Below are 15,641 nucleotides of genomic sequence, written 5' to 3'. Positions count from 1 at the left end.
ACACAGAGAAACCCTGTCGGGGGGTGGGGGGGCTTTAAAAAAGGCACCAGTTCAAGAGAAGTCTGAAGAGTAAGTGAGCACTGTGCAGACAGAAGCTCAGGACTGAACTGTAAAAGGTTATCTGCTGGAGGCTTTTCCTCTAGTAACCTCGTAACACGTTCATTTCTGTACCTTTGTACCCATTTCCTGGCTGGAACCTGTTACTTACTTCCCTTCCTGGTCAAGCCCTACTCAAGTCTTTCAACACTCTGCATTGGTTCCTCCTGCTCACTATGATCTACTTTGAAGGCGAAGATCATGTTATCTTCATGTTTAGATTTCTGCCATCAAGTACATGACAGCTGCTCTCCAACCTGGTGCCTGTAATCCCAGCACAGCAGGAGGCAGAGGCACGCAGATCTCTGTGAGTCTGAAGCCAGCCTGGTCTACAAAGAGAGTTCAAGACAGTCAAGGCTACACAGAGCAACCCTGACTCGGGGAGGAAGGAGGGGGCAGAGCTCTCCAAATAAAAAGGGCATTCTGTCAGGCTGACGTCACTGTGGGATACGGTTGGATAGCACACACAGTCCTTTTAAACAGAGCCATAAACCTGGAAGAGTAAGTTTAATTATGTGTAAAAACAGTTCCGACTGGGTATCGGTGATGTCAAAGGTGACACCTCTTTCTTCTCTGGAGTGGTCAGGGTCCAGAGACTGTCCTTTACCATGCACAGAGCACTGAGAAGGAAGAGAACGGCAGCTTCCTTCCCGTAGGTGCGGCACATTCACAGCACGTCCAGCTGCGCTTGAGTAACCACCAGAGCAAGCTGGTGTTCTTATCACTTAACTCACTCAGGGTCACGGAGCAGGAATCAAGTCACACTGGAAAGACCTGTCTGGCGTCTTTCTGACCATGTGCAAGGGTACACACACTCAGAGGAGCAAGACTATCTCAGTTAGAGAGCCTAGGGGTTTGGAAGTTGAGGGTCATTTAAGGAAGTGCCATATGCAGGCTAGTAAGTCAGGAAGAACAACAAAATCAATAAATAGTTTATTAATCATATTAATAACAATAATGGGTCAAATAATCAGGAATGCAGCCACTCTGGTATCTGGATTACGTGAGCGTGAGAGTGATCCATACAGACACCCACTACAAATCAGTAGTGAAGAGCTTGTCACTAGCAGTGGCAGGCTCAGTGGACTCCCTGTTATTGTCAGCTGAGCACAGAGAGGCCTGGTTGAACTTTAACACCTAAAGTCAATGTTCAAGGAAACCAGCTATGATTTAGCTTAAAAAGCAATGAAGATGTGATGTCGCACACCTCTGATCCCAGCACAAACAGAGGCAGGTGGGTCCCTGAGTTCTAGGCCAGCCTGGTTTACAGAGTGAGTTCTGGATCAGCCAGGAATACACAGAGAAACCCTGTCTCAGAAAACAAACAAACAAACAAACAAGCAAAGAAGTGAAGAGAAATAAACAGCACACACATAAATATGGATTCACAAGATCCCAAGGGCCCTGCCTCCATCTTTTCTTCTACTGTCTGGTGGAGGATTGGCCTCGAAGCACTGCCCGGGTAGATAGAAATATACATCATTTCCTTGTTTGTTTGTTTGGTTTTTGTTTTTAAGGTTTAATTAAACTGCACAGAAAGACATGTACCAAGAAATCCAACCTGAGACCAGATAATACACTTTCTGTCATGGGGAGGGAGGGGCCCATGCTATTGTGGAGCAGCACTTGTAACCAGGATAAAAACTCGAAAATAAATCATACAATAAATTATTTTTTTAAAGAAACGGATCCACGTGCAGATGATGGACACACACACGCACACGCACGCACATGCACACATCGCTCTGGTCTTTTATTCAGTGTTGACTAACTTCCAGGCTGGAAACTGTGAGAAAAGACAAAAGTTAGACATGAAATAAGAGGGTGTGCTGAACCCCTCTGCCACAAGGAGAGCAAGACTTAAGACAATCAGAGAAGAAACCCACCGAGTTGTAAGAAACAGGAGCAGAAAGGAAACAGCGGGTTATCAAGGAAGATTTTAATCACTTCAGCGAGGGGAGGAAGAAAGCAGAGAGCTAACACAAGTAAAGGCACAATGAACTGCGGAGCTGGGTGGAACGAACCCTTCCTTCCATTAGATGGTTGCTGTTTTTGTTTGGTTTTGCATGTGATTGAAGGTGGTTATCTTTCTTTCTTTCTTTTTTTTTTTTTAATTTCATTTTGTTTTCAAGAAATGCGTCTTGAAGGCAGAGTTACAATGGCCTCATCTCTTCCCTCTCATTCCCGATACCTGGGTAACAGAATCACCTTGACCACACAGCTAGGGACTGAGAGTCACAGGGAAAGATCACACCTGGAATGTGAACAATCTCATCTGCAGCTGACTGTAGGTTGGGTTTCCGGAAGGGCAGACAGCACAGTACAGTGCTATCCAAGGGCCTCGGAGGCCGTACACTCCACCGCCAGAGCCTCACAGGACGAAGGACCCTGGAGCCACACTTCTCCCACACTCCCATAAGCGGTCAGCCTACAGATAATTTCAAGTGATCAGGAGAATTCAAACATAGCCCAACCCTGAGTTGCTCTGTAGCAAGTCTATTTACAGTTACTTTTTCCTCCTCAGCTCTCTCTGGAGGTAAATCTAGGTTTCAAGCTGGGAAGTTACTGGGTGAGGGGATTCCCACAGGGCAATGGCCTAGGACTTGTTTCCTTGTCTTTGCTAGGAAAGGGGGCAGAGGGATGGCAGCCTCACATCCATCAGCTGGGAGAGCCTTAGCTGCTCACACAATTGGCCTAGGCTGTGACAAGGGCAGGCTCTGCAGCTGCAGCAAATCCCCAGGAGAGAGCAAACCACGCCTGGAATAGCGAAGTACTTTGGTCCAGGTTTGGTCACTGGAGAATGGGAAAGAGGAGCATCTAGCTCATTTGGAAATCAGAGACCACTGCCCGGCTCCAGGCAGGGCAGTAGGAAACAACCACTGAGTGTTTCCCACTAGGGAAAAATACCACAAACCCCACTGTTGACAAAGCTTCTTGCTGCTTAGCTGGGCAACGTCTCTTCCCTTTGGGAGGGAACAAGGGAATCAAAGGGACTAGGCAGTAGCCTCAACATGAGACCACCCAATAGTTACTGAGGAGACAACATTCCCATGAGGAGATGAAAGACAGCTCGGCCACCTTAAACCTGTATTACAAGCTTTGTACAACATACAAAATAGACCGACAATTTTGAGGATCACATTCCCATCTTCAATAGCAAATATACATGGTAACAAATCTATTAACAGTGGGACCAAGTGACGTATAAGGCAAAGGCATTTAAATTAGGTGTTGTGTCACCAACATGCCCCATCAGCTGGAGAGCAAACCCTTTCCTTTTCCTTAGGTCTAAAGCCAGGCCTTTTTTGGGGGGGCTTTGTTCCATCAGGTAAAGACAATGAAAATATAATCAATACCCACACAGCACAGTCCAAATCTGGGGACTATAAAGGATGGCAGGTCATGTCGAGGAAGTATCAGCCCCATGGAAAAGCTGGGGTTCAGCTTTATTTGTGAGATTTTATATATATATGTTCTATGTTTCAGTAAGGGGAACTCTTTACACACTCTGATAACATTGTACAAAAGGCATCAACTCCCATTTCAAAAACAAATGGGAAGACTTCACAGTCAAGGTTCAGTAACTAGTCAGCATCTACCCTGGAACTTGTGCAGTGTCAGCTCTTCTCCTTCTCTTAGCTCTGTTCACCTAGGATGCTGGGGATCCTCCTGGGAGGTAACTGCTGACACAGTTGAGGAGGAGGAGAAATAGTGACCAATTAGAAGTCTGGTGAAATCTAATCATTGTGTGTCCCAAGAGTCAATGTGGTAGGAGATGGCAAAGGGTGAGACCAATAAATAGATGACCAATGCCACGCTCACCAACGCGGGAAGATGTGGTTTCACCTGGCATTACACAGATCCTTAGGCTACGTTCTATTAAATCTGAAAGGTCCCTATAAGCCGGGTGTGGTGCACACGATACAAAGCCCAGCACCAGGAGGCAGAGGCAGGCAGATCTAAGAGTTCAAGGCCAGCCTGGTCTATAGAGTGAGTTCCAGAACATGGAGAAACCCTGTCTCAGAAAAATAAAATAAAATAAAATAAAATAAAAAGTAAAGAATGGTCCCAATGACAGTTTAACTCTGTGGTGTATCTGGAAGTTTTTAAGTAGCTTCCCAATCCAATTTAATGAACAGCCTGGTCTTCCTACAGTCACGGAAGATTTGAGCAGCCGGTGCCCATGGCAACAACTGTAGGAAAACAACTTATCCAGTGCCCTAGACTGCTGCTACAGAAGGGCCACCAGACCAACCTCAGTTGGAACATCCATTTCCTGTGCTGTTCACCTACAACTTGGAAGACAAACAATGTATTGCTGGCTGCCAAGGAAGAGCTAGCACTGTACTGCGGCACACCTCCCTAAGTGTTTGTGCTTCTCGGTTCTGAATATCCCCCGCTCCTACAGATGTCCTTCCCTTTTCTACACTGCCGCCTTAACCCTGCAGCCTTGAGAAGGTAGGGGCGGCAAAGAAAACAGAAAGAGCCTGCTTTGTCAGCTGGGTAGGAACAGGCTGTCAGGACCGCTGGCCAGGAGAGCTTCCTGGGGCATTCCCCACAGGCTGCAGGACGCTCAGGGCTGCTGACCACCTCAGGGTTAATCAGACAAAACTGAGGCAATCTCGAGGTTTGAGGTTAAGGCCCTGGGACCTCTCTTTTCATCTCCTATAAGAAGTTTCTGGGGTTTGTGAAATTAGGAATGAATAATGCCTTCAAAAAAAAGTGACTCTTCTCTCAAGAGGCTGGGAAAGGACACCCTTCAGCCTAGCACCCTGAGGACGGGGCAGGAGGTCCCGGAGCCGACAGCCTTGGCCGTGGTGGCAGAAGAGCTGCCTAGCTCTTAGATGCTCCCCGGGTTACTTCACCTCGTTTATGGTTTAGTTCAGCTGATTAGTACTTGGTGTATGTACAAGTTACCCCTGGGGACGGGGAGACGATGAGAGCAAAGCCAAACACTCTTAGAAACGAAGACGATCCTTGTCCTTGTCCTTTCGGTAACCTGACCTTTAAAACAGATCACTTGTCTGCACCCCCCTTCGTGCTGCACGAAAAGTACCCTTTCTTCCCAAGTCCTGCCCACACCAACCCCCACCTATGGAATGCAGTGTGCATACCACACTTCGCCCCTGGTGAGCAACAGCAGACAGGGGATCCATTTTCCACCTTGCCCAATTTGAGTCCATTCACTGCAACAAGGCACCTTTCCCTGGAAGAAAGTAGGCGACATGGAGGCTTTCTCCTCTTCCAGCTAGCAGGGCTCCTGGAAGAGGTGGGTACCGGGCTTGAGACCCTACTGCCAGTAGAAAGAATCCAATCACCAAGTCCAGAGAGGAGATGCATAGATGGAGCTGGGCTGGGAGGATGCTCGGACTCTATGGTTGGTTGCACTGGAGAAACACTGGAGGAGCTCTCATGCAGGTTTCAGGGGTTGGGAGACCATCTGAGAAGAGGAGTTCCATCCTTTTCCTGAGGAGCAGGACCAAGCCAGGCTTCACCTGAGAATGGGTGGCAGAGGGGGGGCTCCACGTGCAGCTGGAGAAGACAAAAAAAAGTTACACATAGTCAGCTCACATACCAGACCCTAAAATGTTTATGTATGTATATGTATGTATGTATGCACATACATATGTATATATGTATATGGATTTTTGTCTGCATGTACATCTACCTGTACACCAGAAGAGGTCATCTGATCCCATGAGACTACAGTTATAGATGGTTGTGAGCCACCATATGATTGCTGGGAATTGAACTCAGGATTTCTGGAAGAACAGCCATGCTCTTAACTGCTGAGCCCATCTCTCCAGTCCAGGACAGACTCTCTTTAAGTCAATTTCTTTCTTTCTTTCTTTCTTTCTTTCTTTCTTTCTTTCTTTCTTTCTTTTTTAAAATTAATTTATTATATATATAGTGTTCTGTCTGCATGTACACCTGCAGGCCAGAAGAGGGCACCAGATTTCACTATAAGATGGTTGTGAGCCACCATGTGATTGCTGGGAATTGAACTCAGGACCTTTGGAAAAGCAGCCAGTGCTCTTAACCACTGAGCCATCTCTCCAGCCCTTTAAGTCAATTTCTAAAATCAAGGGATTAGGGCTGGAGAGATGGCTGGGTAAGTAGGTGCTTGCTGCCAAGCCTGTTGGCCTGAGTTTAATCTCCAGGATCCACTTGGTGGAAGAAAACCAACTCCTGCTGACATCTACATGTGTGGAAGCACACTTGACCTCAGAGTTAACACACAAACCATGCAGCAGACAGTCATGGAGCCTCCTTCGCTGGCCTCTCACCTCGGTTTGTCTTGCTGGGGTATACTCTTTGAAGATGTTTATACTCTTCTGGAGCAGGAAAGTCCTCCACTGGATGGAAGGAGTACTTGGACTCAAAATCATCTGTGAAAAGAGCAGAGTATTGAGTCGCCTCTCCCACAGACTTCTGACCTCCTTTGTTGTTTTGTTTTTGTTTTTTGAGACAGGGTTTCTCTGTGTAGCCCTGGCTGTCCTCAACTAGTTTTGTGGACCAGGCTGGCCTTGAATTCATAGCAATCTGCCTCCCAAGTGCTGGGATTAAAGGTATGCGTCACTATGCATGGCCCTCTTTTTTTTTTTTAAAGATCTATTTACTTATTTATTATTTATTTATCTATATAGTATTCTGCCTGCATGTGTGCCTGCATGAGGGCACCAGATCTCATAGATGGTTGTGAGCAACCACCTGGCTGCTGAGAATTAAACTCAGGACCTTTGGAAGAGCAGCCAGTGCTCTTAACCACTGAGCCATCTCTGCAGCCCCAACTTCTGACCTCTTAAGACCTTCCCTATTTAGCAGGGCGTGGTGGCGCACGCCTTTAATTCCAGCACTCGGGAGGCAGAGGCAGGCGGATCGCTGTGAGTTCGAGGTCAGCCTGGTGTACAAAGTGAGTCCAGGATGGCCAAGGCTACACAGAGAAACCCTGTCTCGAAAAAAACAAAACAACAAAAAAAGACCTTCCCTATTTACTCATCTATAAGTTCTGCTAAATGAAGAAATCCTACCCACCAAACCAAAGTGCCCAAGGCAGCAGAAGCATTGCCTTGGGTGCATCTCACGTACAATGGATATCCAAAGACAGTTTATCTGGGAGCCGCGGAGGTGGCACTGTCTTTAATTCAGTGCTTGCCCTGCAAGTCATGCAAGTATAAGGACCTCAGTTTGGTTCCCCAGTGCCCATGTAAAAGGCTGGGCATGGTGACCGGAGCCTGTAACCCAGGGCTGTGGAAGCAAAGAGATGGGGGAATCACTGGGTCCCTGGGTCAGTCAGCCAGGCCAACCGAGGAGCTCCAGGTTCAGTCAGAAAAACAGATCTCAGAAATTTATGGTGGAAAAGAGTGATTAAGGAAAACACCTAATGGTGACCTTTGGTCTCCATACCCAACAATACACATACACAGGCACAGATACATATACACACAGAAACATATACATACAGAGAAAAATGTAATTTTTCTTTTTTCCAGACAGGGTTTCTATGTAGTCTTGGCTGCCCTGGACTTGCTTTATAGACCGGCTGGCCTCAAACTCACAGCAATCCACCTGCCTCTGCCTCCAGAGTGCTAGGATTAAAGGTATGCGCCACCACCTCCTGGCCATAATTCATTTTTAAAATTGTGTGCCTGTACTTTGCCTACATGTGTGTCTGTTCATCATGTGCATTCAGTGCCCACAGAGGACAGAGGAAGGCATCAAATTTCCTGAGACACAAGTTCCAGATGGTTGAACCTCATGTGGATGCTGAGAATTGAACCTGGGTCCTTTAAAGAATAATCAATACTCTTAACCACTATGCTATCTCTCCATTCTCTTTATTTATGTACTGAATAGCTTTATGTCAACTTGACACAAGCTAGAGTTATCTGAAAGGAGGGACCCTCAATTGAGAAAATGCTTGTAAGACCCAGCTATAAGGAATTTTCTTAATTAGTGACTTTTGGGGGAGGGCCCAGCCCACTATGGGTGGTCCCATCCCTTCACTGGTGGTCCTGGGGTCTGTAAGAAAGCAGGCTGAACAAGCCACGGGGAGCAAGCAAATAAGCAGCACCCTTCCATGGCCTCTGCATCAGCTCCTGCTCCCAGGTTCCCGCCCTCAATTCCTCCAATGATAAACAGTGATGTGGAAGTGTAAGCCAAATAAATGATGATGATGACGGTGTTTGTTCTTAGACAGGGTCTCACTAATGGAGCCTCGGCTAGTCTGGAACTATATACATTGCCACCACATCTGGCTTTAGTGAGAGGTTTTTTGTTGTTGTTGTTGTTGTTTGTTTTTTTGAGACAAGGTCTCTCTGTGTTAGCCTTGGCTGTCCTGGAGTCACTTTGTAGACCAGGCTGGCCTCGAACTCACAGCGATCCGCCTGCCTCTGCCTCCCAAGTGCTGGGATTATAGGCGTGTGCCACCACGCCCGGCTTAGTAAGAGTTTTTTAACCAGAAAAAATTTCAACCTAGCCGGGCGTGGTGGCGCACGCCTTTAATCCCAGCACTTGGGAGGCAGAGGCAGGCGGATCGCTGTGAGTTCGAGGCCAGCCTGGACTACAAAGTGAGTCCAGGACAGTCAAGGCTACACAGGGAAACCCTGTCTCGAAAAACCAAAAAAAAAAAAAAAATTTCAACCTAGGTTACCCTATGCTGCTCTGCAACACAGTTCAGACAGTGATGTCCTGCCCCACTCCTACTTCCTGTGACCCCGTCAGAACAGTCACAAGTTTTATGGGTACAGCCTGATCACAAGCCTCAAAGTCTCTTTTTTGCTTCAAAGCTTTCTTTTTTTGGTTAGATAGGGTCTTGCAGAGCTGGAGAGATGGCTCAGTGGTTAAGAGCACTGGTTGCTCTTCCAAAGGTCCTGAGTTCAATTCCCAGCAACCACATGGTGGCTCACAGCCATCTATACTGAGATCAGATAGAGTAGTCATATATATAAAATAAAATTAAAAAAAAAATCTTTAGATAGGGTCCTGCTATGTATTATAGGCTGGTTTTGAATTTAAGATTCTCCTGCCAAACACCTTTAATCCCAGCACTTGAGAGACAGAGGCAGGTGGATTGCTGTGAGTTCAAGGCCAGCCTGATCTATAAGGTGCGTCTAGGACAGTCAAGGGTACACAGAGAAAGCCTGTCTCAAAAAACAAAAACAGCTGGGCGGTGGTTGCACACGCCTTTAATCCCAGCACTCGGGAGGCAGAGGCAGGCAGATCGCTGTGAGTTTGAGGCCAGCCTGGTCTACAAAGCGAGTCCAGGACAGCCAAGGCTACACAGAGAAACCCTGTCTCGAAAAACCAAAAATCAAACAAAAAAATCTCCTGACTCAGCTAAACTCTGTGCGCTGGGATTAGACACGTGCCCCTGTGGGGAGCCACAGAGCCCTTTGTGGACCCCCGCCTCCACATGGCGCCTGGCATGCAGCCGGAGCTGCCTCGATTTAAACAAACAACCCCTTATTTGAAAAAGGCCCGCTGCTCGCGAGCTTATCAGCGCGTGAGACGCTGGGATTAGACACGTGCTCCCATACCACACTACATTTCAAAGAGTTCTGCAATATGGATGGATGTATGTTCAAAGCAAAATCCTGGAGCTTCTGCTCAGAACAGACTGGGACCGTGTTAGGGAGATAGTGACAGAGGAGCAACCTCATTTTAGAGCCTAGAGTGTTAAGAGTTGAAAGAGACCGTCAGGCCTGACAACTCATCCGGGCACCTCTACTTATGGCTCCATTCCTGACCACAAGGTGAACTCCCTTAATTTATAAGCTTGGGGAAGTTGATCGCTACAATACTTCTCTAGTCAGTTTCCTGGTTCTGTAGATAGTGAAAGTGTAGGCCAAAGAAATAAAATTACTTCCTCAAAGACCCACTAGGCTGGTTCGCCACTGGCCTCTGTATATTTTGTTTTTGTAGTGCTAGGCTCAACCAAGGGCCCCAGTAAGCTAAGCTTATTTAGCTTTTCCTGCTTTTTCTGAACCCAGGACCACGGACACATTAGGCCAGCGCTACACCACCGAGCTTCTTCCTGAGTAACCAAGAAGACACTTCCCTCCTTGGATACAGAATTCTAGGATTTATATGAAGAAAAAGCATAGCCTGCTGGGAAGCCTAACCAGTGGTGCTCTGGGGCTGGGGAGCAGCTGCAGAGCCAGCCTGTACACGTAAGGAAAGGGATGTCAATGGAGCAGAACTCCATGTCGGGAGAGGAGCTGCTGTGAACAGCGGCTGCAGCTCTAGGCCGTCCTCTATCTCCAGAGGCCATGTGGCCACTAAGGCACAGGAGTCAGGGACATCACCACCAGAACTGTGAGACAAAAATCACTACTTACCCAAGAAGGAGCGGACAGTGGTGATGGAGTCTCTATGGCCATTCCTCAGGGGCGGTGGTGGAGGAGGCGGTGGCCCAGCTGGTGTCCTTGAGGGTGGCGGTGGGGGCTTTCCTCTGCTCGGTGGTTCTGACCCATGCATTCGGTAAGGTGGTGGGGGAGGGGGAGCATCCCTGGCACCATTTCGGATCATGGGTGGTGGGGGTGGAGGAGCTGCAATTAAAATTCAAAGCAGTTAGGGCTGGGCTAGAACTGGCAAAGGAGAGAGGGGTTTGAGAGACATGAACTAAGAAAGTAGAGCCTGGAAGGCTCTGTGTTCTTCCGGAGAAGCTGGGTTCAATTCCCAGCACCCACACAGCAGTTCACAACTGTCTGTAATTCCAGTTCCAGAGGATCTGACAGCCTCACACAGATATGCATGCAGTCAAAAGACCAATGCACATAAAATAAAAACTCATCTTTCAGCCGGGCGTGGTGGCACACGCCTTTAATCCCAGCACTCGGGAGGCAGAGGCAGGCGGATCACTCTGAGTTCGAGGCCAGCCTGGTCTACAAAGCGAGTCCAGGACAGCCAAGGCTACACAGAGAAACCCTGTCTCAAAAAACCAAAAAAAAAAAAAAAAAAAAAATCATCTTCCTTTGGATTTCTCTGTGGAGCCCTGGCTGTCCTAGAACTCACTCTGTAGACCAGGCTGGCCTCAAAGATCACAAAAATCACAAAGATCAGCCTGCCTCTGCTTCCTGAGTGCTGGGATTAAAGGTGTACGACACCCCCACTCAGCTAATTCAATCTTTAAAAATAAAGTAAGCAGCCTGGGGGAGGCTAGTGAGGGAGTGAATATGAGAAATTTATAGAAATGAAAGTCATTGTTTTGTATACCAACTTAAAAATTTAGAGTGCCAGGCAGTGGTGGTACATCATGCTTTTCAGTACTCAGGAGGCAGAGGCAGGCAGAGCTCTGAGTTCCAGGCTACCCTGGTCTACAGAGCAAATTCCAGGACAGCCAGGGATATGTAGAAAACCCCGTCTTAAAAAACAAAACGGGCTGGAGAGATGGCTCAATGGTTAAGAGCACTGCCTGCTCTTCCAAAGGACCCAGGTTCAATTCCCAGCAACCACATGGCAGCTCACAACTATCTGTAACTCGAGTATCTGATACTCTCACACTAACGCACATAAATTAAAATTAAATATTAAAAAGAAAAAGAAAAAACCAAAAGAGACAAACCATAGAAAATAAAAGAGAGAATTAGGCTCTAAGAGGAGCCTTAGGGTGGTTGAGTCTCAGATCACCTTTCCCATCCAGAGCTGCTGCCACCCCTCTCTCCACCCCTGACACCCCTTCATTTAGTTGTTTAGTTTTGATCTGTTAGGAGTTTTGTGTTTTTAAGATTGATCTCATTTCTCCCCCACCCTCTGTGTGGTCCTGGCCCTTGATCTGCAGACCAGGCTGACCTTGAACTCACAGAGCCTCTGCCTCCTGAGTGCTGGGATTAAACGCATATGCAACCAGCACAGCAATGAGTCTCATCTTGATCTAGGCTTGACTCAGACTTGCTATTCAGCCCAGGCTGGTCTGGAACTTGCTGCTGCCGGCTCAGCCTAAACATGCATTTTCATACAGTAACGTAATTTAACAGAAGTCAGTTCGTGAACTACTCAGGTGCCCTTTACATACAACTTTATCAGTGCACTACATTTTCACATATCCCTCTAGCTTACAAATGAAAAACAAACTCAAAAGAATCAAAAAAACCTGCCCAATGTCGCACAACAAATACAGCTACGATACAAAAGACTATGGGCTGCTCGGGAACCGCGGCTCTGGTTACTGACGGGGGCAGCAGGCTGAGGCCTCGCCGTGGCTCATGTTGCTCGTGGCTTACAGACAGAATACGACTCGTAGACTGTGAAAAGCAAGAAGTCTGCAGACACTTGACACTACTCACCTAACCCACACATCAATTTATTTTCTCTGCTTTTATTACAGAATGGGATGAGAAAGATATGGGACTTACTCACACTGTCTTTTTTTTTTTTAAAGATGTATTTATGTGTATGCATGTTTGCCTGCATGTGTGTGTGGACCATGTGCACGCTTGCTATCAGCAGAGGTCAGAAAAGAGTGTCCTCCAGCTTCTCCAGGAACTAAGTGACTGTGAGCTGCCATTTGGGTGTAGGGAACTGAACTCGGGTTCTCTGGAAAGAGCAGCCAGCGCTCTTAACTACTGAGCCATCTCTCTAGCTTTATCCCTAACCTCTGTATGTTTTTTAAAAGAAACCTGAATGTTACAGACTCCTGAGCTACCTTGTGGTTGCAGGAAGGCTGTGTGGGGTGCCCTCTAGAAGCCTGCTCGGGAGTGTGTGAATCTACACGCAGCCTAACCAAGCAGCAGGACACGATAATGGCCTTTTTACTAAGTTATTTAAGTTTTTGTTTTTAGAGACAGGGTTTCTGTGTAACAGCCCTGGCTGTCCGGGACTCGCTTTGTAGACCAGGCTGGCCTCGAACTCACAGAGTCTGCCTGCCTCTGCCTCTCCAGTGCTGGGATTAAGGGACTGCACCACCAGGCCCAGCTTACTTTTTAGCTTATTTTTACTTACTTATGCATATGTGCGTGTGCTTGCATGTCTGTATGTGCACCCTGTATGCACAGGTGCCCATGGAGGCTAGAAGAAGGCAGCAGATGCCCTGGAACTGTAGTTACAGGAGTTGTGAGCTGCTGGGAACCAAGCCCAGGACCTCAGGGAGAGCAGCAGGTGCTCCAGCGACCGTTCTATCTGTGAACACAGACACACTCAACTAGGCCTTCACAAAGCTTCCTATATGCTTTCTTACACGTTCCTTTCTCATTCTGGTCACACATAGTTTCCCTATGTTGCCCAGGCTAGCCTCAAAACTCCTATGGCTCAAGTCAGCCTCTTGCTTCAGCCTCCTTCCTATACAGCTGGTGCCCTAAATTCCTGAACCCACCCCAATCTGCCTCCTCCTTCACCTCCCACTTCTCTCCTGATGCTGCACAGAAGGGTTGCCTATTGCTTTGTCTTCTACAGTTAACACTTTGTGTGTATGGGTGCCCTGCTTACATCTGTACCTGGGCACCAGGCACGCTTGATGCCCTCAGAGACCAGAAGAGGGCGTCAGAGCTCTTACAACTGATGCTACAGACAGCTGTAAGCCGACGTGTGGACGCTGGGAAACTAACCCAGGTGCTCGGGAGGATGCTCTTAAATCATTGAGCCATCTCTCCAACCACCAAGCATTATTTTCTTACTATTATTATTTTAATGAAAATTTATTTAGAACCAGGTGTGCTAGTGCACGCCTTTAATCCCAACATTCAGGAGGCAGAGGCAGGTGGATCTCTGCATTCAAGATCAGCCTGATCTATATAACAAGTTCCAGGAGAGCCAAGGATACAGAGACTCTGTCTCAAAAGCCACAGGATGCCTTGGCTGTGGGACGGGCTCAGCTCCAAGTCTTCGCAGTCTCCCCCGAGTCTCCCTAACTTCCCCACTCTCACTCCCGCCACCCTTGCCCTCATTTTCAGTGACCTCCCTGCTGTCCCAAGTGCTATAAACACTCCTACTCGGGTCTTTCCCACACTGTCACCACACAGGTTAAGGCTTGTCTACTTTAACCTCTTCCCTAGTGGATCTTCTTGCCTGGTGTGTATTCCTCTAAAGCATACTACACACCATTGTCATACGGATTTACTAGGTTGTCCACGACACTGAGTTCTTTAATCTTTTCCCTAACAATTACCAACACATAAAAAGGCACCAATAGCTGGGCATGGTGGCGCACGCCTTTAATCCCAGCACGTGGAAGGCAGAGCAGGTGGATCTACAGAGCGAGTCCAGGACAGCCAAGAATACACAGAGAAACCCTGTTTCCAAAAAAAAAAAAAAAAAATGGCACCAATAAACCAGGTACTTGAATTCGTATTCTAATTACTGCAGAGATGCTCACTCTGTGAAAAAGCCAAGAGAGAGAGAGAGAGAGTTTCTAAGCACTTACCTGCTCCCCTACTGGGCGGGTCTCGGGCTGGGGGAGGTGGCCTGTTACTCAACAAGGAGGGGGTGGCAGAGGTGGGTGGAGGAGGTGCAAGGCCTCTGACAGGCCCTGGAGTTTTCCTATGCAAAGAATTGTGTCTCTGTGGCAGCTCAGGGGCTGACTCATTGGTGGGGCTTGAAGGCCCATTGGGGACCCCAGGAGGCTGGCGGTAAGGTGGTGGGGGAGGAGCCAGAGACTGGCCACTGGGTCCCGTTCTGACATTCACAGGAGAAGGAGGTGGCTTTACAGGGGGTGGAATAGGATGTCCTTCTCGACCAGGGTGCAGCCTCTGTCCTGGTGTTGGAGGCAACGGTTTCTCCCTGTTGTAGGCTTGGGTTTTGCTGCTGTGCAGGGGCAGAGCAGCAGGGGGCGCGTTGGCACGCCGCCCTGGAGGCGGTGGAGGAGGAGCAGAGGAGCTGTGCTTCATGCCGGTACCGCTGGTAGTGTTGGGGCGGGAGAGGTCCGGTAAGGAGGGTCTCTGCATCCGGGGCAGTTCTGGGAGGGAGGCTCGACTGCTCTCGGTATCATCGTGAGGACGCCCACTGGCTGCTGACACTGGAGGCCTTGGAGCAGCAGCTCGGGAACTGGGGACTTGCAGGCCTGGCTTACCAGCTGGAGTCTCTACAATACACCCGACAGCACAGCGTTAACAGTTCAAGTCTAAAGTGTGGTAGCCTTTAATGCCAGCACTTGGGAGGCAGAGACAGACGAATCGCTGTGAGTCCGAGGCCAGCCTGGTCTACAAAGCGAGTCCAGGGCAGCCAAGGCTACACAGAGAAACCCTGTCACAAAAAACCAAAAACCCAAACAAAACAAAACAAAAACAGTTCAAGTCTATCAGTCAGTATGTAGCTGATCAGTCTCCTCAGTGGGACCTGCACAGCAGCGAGGGTAGCACAGTCCTTCGAGTTCTGTGGCCTGGGACCAAACCCAGAGCCCCAAGCATGCTCTCTCCGTGCTGGCCTACATCTCTAGCCCTAGTTCTGAGAGGTTTTTGTTTTTCAAGACAGGGTTTCTCTGTGTAGCCCTGGCTGTCCTGGTACTCACAGAGATTAGCCTGCCTCTGCCTCCCAAATGCTGGAAATAAGGCATGTGTATTCACACCTTGCAAGTTCTGAGTTTTAATCAGGTTTAAACAGACTCAGGGTCT

The 15,641-nt window shown here is 48.1% G+C and overlaps 1 protein-coding gene across 4 annotated transcripts in view; it reads right to left on the bottom strand.

The window, feature by feature from the left end:
* Positions 1-5,320: 5,320 nt before the first annotated feature.
* WIPF2 (WAS/WASL interacting protein family member 2) overlaps positions 5,321-15,641 on the bottom strand; it is a 39,035-nt gene continuing 28,714 nt past the window's right edge. For all 4 annotated transcript variants that reach the window (XM_084749369.1, XM_084749368.1, XM_084749371.1 and 1 more), the window contains exons 5-8: positions 14,456-15,112; positions 10,437-10,646; positions 6,384-6,485; positions 5,321-5,628 (exon numbers count right to left, since the gene is read on the bottom strand). In XM_084749369.1, coding sequence (XP_084605495.1) covers positions 5,588-5,628; positions 6,384-6,485; positions 10,437-10,646; positions 14,456-15,112 — 1,010 coding nt within the window. In that variant the 3' untranslated portion in view covers positions 5,321-5,587. The remainder of the gene's footprint in view (positions 5,629-6,383; positions 6,486-10,436; positions 10,647-14,455; positions 15,113-15,641) is intronic.

The sequence above is a fragment of the Acomys minous genome (genome assembly GCF_964271855.1).
Source record: "Acomys minous genome assembly, chromosome: 12".
NCBI classification, from domain to species: Eukaryota; Metazoa; Chordata; class Mammalia; order Rodentia; family Muridae; genus Acomys; species Acomys minous.
This window is presented reverse-complemented; position numbering and strand designations above follow the sequence as displayed.